This window comes from Chaetodon auriga, chromosome 10, assembly GCF_051107435.1.
Source record: "Chaetodon auriga isolate fChaAug3 chromosome 10, fChaAug3.hap1, whole genome shotgun sequence".
Classification (NCBI taxonomy): domain Eukaryota; kingdom Metazoa; phylum Chordata; class Actinopteri; order Chaetodontiformes; family Chaetodontidae; genus Chaetodon; species Chaetodon auriga.
This window is the reverse complement of record NC_135083.1, coordinates 7,756,509-7,765,536: the sequence shown is the minus strand read 5'-3', so window position 1 is coordinate 7,765,536 and position 9,028 is coordinate 7,756,509. Positions and strand designations below refer to the sequence as shown.

The 9,028-nt window shown below is 42.2% G+C and overlaps 1 protein-coding gene across 1 annotated transcript in view; it reads left to right on the top strand.

The window, feature by feature from the left end:
* Nucleotides 1–5,172: 5,172 nt before the first annotated feature.
* adcy6a (adenylate cyclase 6a) overlaps nt 5,173–9,028 on the top strand; it is a 34,931-nt gene continuing 31,075 nt past the window's right edge. Inside the window, exons 1-2 of the mRNA XM_076740475.1 lie at nt 5,173–5,402; nt 8,742–8,995. Coding sequence (XP_076596590.1) covers nt 8,976–8,995 — 20 coding nt within the window. The 5' untranslated portion in view covers nt 5,173–5,402; nt 8,742–8,975. The remainder of the gene's footprint in view (nt 5,403–8,741; nt 8,996–9,028) is intronic.

The window sequence follows — 9,028 nt, the reverse complement described above, 5'->3', positions numbered from 1 at the left end:
TGAAATGTAATGGAGTAGAAATATAAAGTAATGGAAGTACTCAAGTAAATTACAAGCAAAATGTACTCAGTTACTTTGTACCACTGGTGTGTGTTTTAAGTGGCAACTTCTCGTTGTCATACTCTATAATGCAGCTAATGAGCATTTGTTCTGCTCACTTAACATAGATGTAATTCCCTCACAAGTTTAGAGTAACAACTGGGAATGTATCAGTTGTATATGTCCATAATTAAGACTAAGACTAGAAATATTGAGAAAAAAGTGCACATATTTTCTATAAATCACAGCTATGCATTCCTGTTAAAAGCTCTGCATAGCCTAACAGGTGTTTTGTGTGGGTGGACTATGCTTGTGTCTGGGCTTTAAAGGAACCTGTTTGTTCTGCAGTAATGAACTCCAACATCCAATATGAACTTGTCAAATACACACTGTATATATTATGTTGGCGGACATGTCCTATCAAGGATAATCTTACCCACAATTAAAATGAAAAGAGATAATTAAAAATGAAAAGACAAAATGGCAAATGTACTATTCAGGCCATGATTACATATTAAAAAGAAAATTTAATTGTAATATAGAGGTTTTCCATTTTCAATTTTTTAACAAAAACAAAACAAAACAAAACAAAACAAAACAAAACAGAGAAATGCTAAAAATGTGTGTTACATAGTTTAGAAATCAGCTTATTTTTCAGCTGTAAAAAATTCCACTCAGTGTCACTGACTGGAGGTATAGTTTTGATTTTACAGCCCATAATTACTGTATGGTTTAGTCTCACTCTTATCAGTTTTATTTTCAGCAGGGACAGGCAGCTGTTGTCAGTGGGGAAGTAGCTAAGGCCACCTGCCCACCACCAAACTGCCAACAGGAAGTTAGAGACTAAGTTAGCAAGCAGGTGAAGAAAAGCAAATATCTACCTCTAGACCTGGATATTTTCTCAGGGTTTTATTTGAGAACAGAGATGTAAAAGTGAATATTATTAGCTGTAAATAGTAAATTGGACCTCACCAGTAGCACCAGGTGACCAATAGGTGGCAATGTTGCTCTGTGTCTGTTGGATGTAGGCAATGTTAGCTTAATATGTGCTAACACGTTAGCATCCCAACTTTTAAGGCTACAATAGGACCTCGTTTTTTAGTTCTGATGCCCCTTGTGGACTAGAATTTATTTATTGAACTAAAGTTTTAGCGATAAGACTGTAAGCAATTAGGCTGTTTATAAAGTGACAAAATACAACATCCACCAACGCAAAAATGGTCTAATTTGTTTGTTAGCTAGAAAACACGACCCCAACTGATGTGCTACTGAAGAAGCTGAGCCCAGCCATTGTTAGTCATGAAATAGCTGCAGTGGGTAAGCTAACAAACTGTTCTTCAAACTACGTCTGGTTTTCTATTTCTGTACCTATGAAATACACCTGTAAGGTAGAGTTGTTTGAATATTTAAAATTGTAGTTTTCATTATGCTAGCTGCTAGCTGTTTCTTTATGCTAGCTAACTTAAACTGGGCTAAACATGTCCCAGACCTACTGTATCAGCTTCAGACATTAACTCAGTGTCTTGCTATTGTAATTGTCATTGAACAGTTGGTATGACATTTAGGCTCAATTCCCAAAATCTCAGATGGTTCATTTACAATTACAGATTACTAATTGAATCCAAGATTGGGTGAACCACAGCTTTTTAAAAACAATAATTTTAACATGGAGTAGGATTAGCTGATAATAATATTTACTCTCCATCAACCCCCACTGTGCATTATTTTGTATATGTCTATATACCATAGACTGCATACACTGAATTTCTCAGTCTGTTTAGCCTGTCTACCTGTGACTGTGTGAATTCTACTACACCTGCGTTGTGTTCCATAAGTCTGATTTTGGGTACAAGCTCAGTCATTGTTGCCGCTCTGTTTAACTTCATTTATTCAGCCTCACATCAAGTTCATGTCAGCTGATTTCTGTGTTACTAACTGAGTTACTGAACAAACTGGGGATGTAGGTGGTGATTCAGAGGCCTGTAATCAGGCAACCTTTTCTGCCATCATTAACCCCACCTGTTGCTCCAATATCTGGGCAGACTTGTGAATGGCCCAGCCTCCATTGTTCAGCACTCCAGGCAGGTTGCTTTCCCTTGACCCGCCTCACAGGTTGACACCCCAGTTTGTGATATTCCTCAAAATGTTAGCAACCCTGCTTTCTATGCACTTGCTTTAATCCCTGCACAATAATTTGTAATTTTTCTGGATCAAGTATGGTCTGTTGCCCAAGTGTGTCTGTTGTAACAGGGCTCCATCTGAGGTCAACTTCTTATGCCAGTTTGTACATGAATGATTGCAACTACATTTGCCTCTGCAGTTTCCAGAACAGTTGTTGTACTTTATTTCTCTGACACCTGGCTGCTTCCTATTCAGACACAAAAGACCAAATATTGATGTGAAAACATAAACCTTAACTGTAGCACTGAAGTCATTCAAAAGCAAAATATTTATTCCATATGTACTCTACATGCTTAGGGGCCAGATTAAACTATTAGCCGGCCCCAGGGCAACAATTTGCTATTGGAACACACACACACACACACACACACACACACACACACACACACACACACACACACACACACACACACACTTACAGAGTACAGTACAGACAGTCAGCTTTGTAACCAGAGACCCAGAAACCAACCACCTCTCCCAGGCTGGAACAATACCTGTCTGTCAGTTTGTGCTAATGTGATTTAAAATAACTTTATTTGAGAATATATACCATGTGAGCTCAATTCAAACTGAGGATAGCAAAGGAATGAAAACCTGATTTTTACCCAGGCCTTTCTACAAGACAGTATCACAAGACAAGGTAATAATGTAAAACCTTCCTTTATTTATTTTGTGCCGACTGGTGCAGATTCTCAAACAAATTTGCAATTAATCACGTTACCAAAAAAGACAAAAAAAAACAAAAAAAAACAACAACACTCAGTGAACCAGGGCAGCGTATAAACTATTATCTGTTCTTACAAATTGTGCGTGTGCTCTGTAACCTCTTCATTTCTGTTTGTTTTTGTCAGGGCCCCTATCACCTGTCACCTTTTATAAACATCATGGCTGATTTAGTTCAGACACTGAAGATTAATCAGTAGATTTTTCTTGGAAACCAGATCGTATGATGAGCCTATTTCAGTTCCAAGAATTCTTTGTGATTAAATGCTTTGTCAGTACTGATGGATTTGTTGCGGCATTTGAGGCTTGTATAATTTAGATTTTAAACTAAAATTTAAACATATTAATCAATGATCTAGTTGAGGGTAGCCCAAACTTTTTCCCTCGGAGGATCAAAACTGAAACTTAATGGTGGACCACAGGCAATAGCAAAACACCCATTGTATTGTATTGTTGAGATGTAAACTGGTACTATGATCCTGACAATTCATGTCATATTTTTTAACTGCTTTTTTTGTTGTTGCCAGAAACATCTGGGAGGCCAAATCAAATATTATGGCCGGCCAAGTTTAATGAAATATCTCATAGGCATGCCAAAGTTGTCAAATGGCCCCAATGACACATTATTTTCGTAAGGGGTCACAAGCCAAAAAAGTTTGGAATCACTGGTTTTTAACAATGTGTTGTAATTTATAAGCTTATTACGTGTTTTAGTTAAAATCTTCAGCCGAAAAGTAACTGGCAACTCCGGCTGTCATATAAATGTAGTGGAGTACTATACTTCTCTCTGAAATGTAATGTACAAGTATGAAGTAGCAGAAAATATAAATACCCAAGTATAGTGCAAGTATCAGATAATTATACTTGAATAAATGGACTTAGTTATTTTTCATCACTGCAAACCACTTCCCATAAGCTGATTACATTTACTGTGGTCAGCCTACTGGATTTATAGACTGTATTCAGTAAATTAAGGTGTAATCTGACTTCACCCTCCTCCACATCATTGTGTTTTTTTCTTTCTGGGACTCGTGCTGGAGCTCACAGCTGGTGGCGTTTGACCGGCCGGGCTCACCGCAGACACGGCTTCACCTCTAGAGGGAGTGCCGAGTTACTAAAAGTGGGAATGAGAGAGTGGTGTGAGCAACGGCGCGCCTGGGCTGAGGAGAGCTGCGTCAAAGCACCCAAAGTTAGACGGCGTAACACCGGAACTGAGTGGAATTCGATTTCAAAATAAAAGCAGGAAACCTAAGGCGCAGTGCAACGAGACACGTTTGATGCAAGCATTTAATTAAATACTGAGAGAAAGTCCTGCTGTAACAAAAGTATTAAGATTTTTCATTTAAATGTCTGTGCGGTGAAGGTCTATACCTGTATATTTAGTTTAAACTTAGTGTCACTTGTATTTGACTGGCATATGGATGATTAGGCCTTCCTCTTTATGGATACTAAAAGCGCTCAAAATGAGTTTGTTTTTGTAGTCACCAAGTTTATTACAGGTCATTTATATTTTTAATTCTAGCACTTTTTATTCCAAAATGTCATTGTCCCAAAGTGGGTTTCTCTACAAAAACCCAACTGCAAAAACTACAATTTGCTGTTTTGTAGGGTGTCATGTGCTGGACTATTTCTTGGCTTTGGGCAGGTAACCAATAAAGACTCCAGGAAATAACTGGTCTGGCCAAGAAATGGTCCACCATAAACCTCCCGTGCACTGGTAAAGTGTACTTTTTACACTTTTTTTTTTTTTTTTTTGTCTACTTGTTTCCCCCCTCTTTTTCAGTCCTAGCTAACTGGCTGTGGCTGCTATTGATACGAATGGACGACATGACAACTCCCCAAAGGGAAGCCAAAAGTCTTGATTGCCCCCTGGTGGCTGCAGCGAGCCACCAGGGGGCAATCAAGACTTTGAGTTAAAGGATGGGACATAGACCAAACGAAAAAAATCAAAGTTCATGTTAAATAAATGTTTCTCAAAGATGATTTCTTTAATTTGTAGTAGTTCTTATGCTAATATATGTGCCAGTGTTAACTGATCTATTCTACTAAGTTCAATTTGTTATTTGATTACATAAACAGAGCATATGAGATCACAGCAACTGCAAATTCATGCTTGCACTATAAATGAAGTGACAATTTTAGTGGCCTGAGCGCTTCCTCCACCGCTGCTAGTGGCAATGGTTTTAATTTGAAAGCAATAACCGGAAGTGGGATGTTTGTATTTCCCTCGTCTTGACAGTGGTGCTTGGAGCCGAGAGGGTCAGGGGGAGGAGAGGAAAGGGAGTGGAGCGAGAAGACGACAGGAGGAGATCCACCACAGGGTGACCAATTTAACCGGACCATCCTTGGACAGCTCGGCTACAAATGGTCCTCCACCCTGGCCGCTCCGACCCGCAACCACACCGAATCGGATTGTCTGCTGCGGTCCTGTCGGGGAACAGAAACAGAAGATGATCACGGTGAGTCCGTCTTTCTGACTGTAGCTGCTGCTGCTGCACACTGCAGGCCGACATATATAATATATGTTCCCCTGTCACATAAACGTCTCAACCGCTGTTGCATTGAACGGCAGACGCCTCTGCCACATCTCTGTCAATACACCAGTTCCGCCGGAGTGAATGACATAGCTGGCGACAGTTGCTGTAAGGCCTCCGCTTCACACTGGTGGTGGTGGCAAAGGATACACGGTCAGTACATGTTTTCCAAAGGCGGCCAATAACAACATTTCTGTGTGGGGAAAATGGGATGAGCTGCATCACAGTGCGTTTATGTGTCTTATTACAGCTGACAGTCCTGAGGGCTGTTAATAGGCTACATTCAGAGGCTGCATCTGATGCTTATAATGATTCAAATAAGCCACAGATAATTTCCGACAACACAACTTTAAACTTAAACACCTCCATTTAAAGCCTACTTATCTCTCTACGCACTCATGGGTTTTGTAGATAATGGGTATGCAGTATTATCCACTGCTAGTCCTCCATCCACTGACTGATGCTGAGGAATGTGCAGCAGCAGAAACATGTTTCTATCTGTTTATTTACCCAAGACTCATGCTTGTCAATACATCAGTTCTGCGAGCTGTTGCTTTGCTGCGGGCTGAAGGACATTTGCATTAAAATAAATCGCTCACAGAGGCGTGTTTGTGCCTTAACTTGGACTACCGGACGCAGCGGAATGGTTTTATGGTCCCCGCTATGGTTGTCACATAGGCCATGGTGTTATGTAACAAGAAGCCTACGCTGTTTGAATGCGGGCCCGCACACACGGCCTGCCCGTGCATGGCATTTATACACCGGATCGCAAACATATCATCCGCACATGTTCAAAATATGAGCGCAGAAAATGCAAAAATGCCCGTTCGGCGCGTTGCACACCTTTGATTCCACTAATTGCTTGATCTATTTTCGCATCTGTTTCATCTGGATGACAACTGAAACACAGAGAGGACGAGATGCATGCACAGCTTCTGACTTGTCTAACTGGAACAAGCCCACAATGAATGACTTTATGCTCGTTGTTTGTGGCTGTAACGCCAGTGTAGCGGCTGTCCGGTTGAAAATGTCCCCTAGGAATAGTCAGTCACCCCCGCCTTCCCTTCTCCGCTTCCCCGCGTCCCCTCCCCTCTCCTAACGCTAGTGGGGGAAACCGGAGAGTACAGCCAAGCACCATGCAAGCACACACCAAGCGACTGGCAACGCCGCGACGTTTGCAAATGGGTACGAGCTGGTCGACCTTGTGCAGGGGAGTGAGGGACGCAGCCGGGGAGGTGGAGGGGAGGAGGAGGAGGTGGGAGGAGAGGAGAGGGGAGGTGTGTATGTGAGGGGGGGCTGGTTCTCCTTGAATCTTGTCGATCCGCTGCCAGGGAGGGGGGATACGGCTTGGACGGATACGTGCCAGAGAAGGCGCATGCAGGCAAGATATAGCGAGGAAATGCTATTTTTGCTTCAGCAGCACAGCGTGCCTCTCCGGTGAAAATGCCGGTCGAGGAGGCGGCGGCAGCGGCAGCAGAAGCGGCTGCAGCAGCAGCGGCGGCGGCGGCGGCAGCGTTGCGTTTGCGCGTCTCTCCCCACTGTGTGGAGCTCAGGGCGTCTGGAGGCCTGGTAAGATCAGCTGGTAGCAGTTGCTGAGGCATATGTGGAGGTTTTATAATTCAATTAGGACGAATGAATGCACAACTATACTATTATTATAGCATGAAGTACAATTCTAGAAAGGCTGTAGGCTTGTTATAGTAATATTGGAGATATAAATACTATAGAATGTGACCAGGTCAGCATAAACCCACAACTGAATATCAAAGAAATGCCTTTCAGCCCCTACAGATCTTTAGGGGAATATTTTAGATGTTTTCTATCAGGAATAAAACCACCATAGCCTCGTACAGTAGATGAGATGCGCTGATCTGACTTTTTCTCTCTTGGCATGATACCTTGACTCAGGTTATCTGCTGATACCGATTCTCAGTATGATACCAGTGCTCTCTTTTCCCCACTTTTAAAATCTGTAATCTTCCCTGCAAGACAGTGTCTCTCAGTGGGATCATTCTCTTGTAGGGTAACATGAAGGCAGGCATTGCTGTGGCACTAAACGCAGAGTCAGTGGCCCATCTCGACTGAGTAAAAGTAACTGACAAAAGAAACAGGACTAAACTTTATTTAACGTGGACCACTTAATAAGGGTGGTATCTGCTCGTACATGAACGAATGAATGAAATGGGTCCAGTCCACATAGGCTTACAAGACCCTGCTTACTTTACACATATGACGGATATAATATATCATAATATATCAGGTATAAACTAAACAAATTAAACATACAGTACTCTCATACATGACGATGGTGAACTACTCCTTGTATTTAACCCGTCTACATTATCTGTCATGTCAGGCAGGCAGAGATGTTAATGATTATGATAAAGTGGTCCTTCCCTGGTGCTCGCAGTGCATCTTTACATATACATTTCCTCCAGTAACGGCAGACGGATATAATCACATTGATGTCTGTGAGAGATATATATTGTATACTGCTAAAGGGGAAGTACTGTTAGCTTGATTTTCTAGTAATTTATAAACAACTTTTGGTTCAGTGCTGCAGGGCCCACAGATCCTGTCATGCTGTGTCTCCCGTTACTGTCCTGATATTTGTCTTGACAGTGTCCCGTTGTCCGGTGGCATTTATCTGTATTTATTACTCATTTTTTAATCACTGATTGCGATAATAAACAGAGCTCGAAAGAGTCGTTCTTTATCTTCAGCCCAGCTGGCTCCAAAATGTTGTTGTGTGTTTATACCAGAGGGTGTGTTTTTGCACGGGGGTCAAATTGAGCCAGTTCTGGTTCACCTTAAAAAACCGAGCCATCAAGCTATTTTGGTTCCTGTCCTCCCCCACTCTCCCCTCCTCCCCCACAGTATTGGAGGTAGCTTGTTCTTCTGTGAATCTGTCTCAGTTTTCAGACGTGAGACGAAATCTCAAGTGTGTCTGGTTATCCAGGAAATGAGATTCATGTGCATTAGCCAACAGTGATGCATTTTATTTCCTCTTAGATTTGGGATGGAGGAGATCTTTGCTAACAAGTTATAAAAGAGCTAAATATGAGTCAGGCCTGTTCATTAATATGAGCAGCAGCATCAACGACAGACTGGACAAGACATCCGCGTTACTGTCATGGTCTGATGTGTCTCACCTGACACCCTCACTGCTTACATTTCAGCCATGACACCATCACAGATCTATTTGTGCTCTGGCTTTTCTTGCTTGTCACTCTACAGCCTGTATGTGTTTGATTTTTCCTGTAGACGCAGCAGAAGCCGTGGAGATAGGCCTGGCAGCAGAGACTGGTCTTCTCATTTACATTGGTCTCAAATCACTGGCACAAACATCTGGAGCTTTGCGAAGCAACTGGTGTGCCTTTTGACCCCATCCAGTCCTGCGGCCCTGCAGTGTGGCCTCTACAAACCCCTCCTCACTTCTTCAAAATTTTGTCCACGGGGATAAATGAGTGAACCGGCTGCAAGGGAAAGGGCTGGGACATGTACCAGAACCCCAACAGGTAAATGAACAACTCCTACAGGTGGATAGAGGA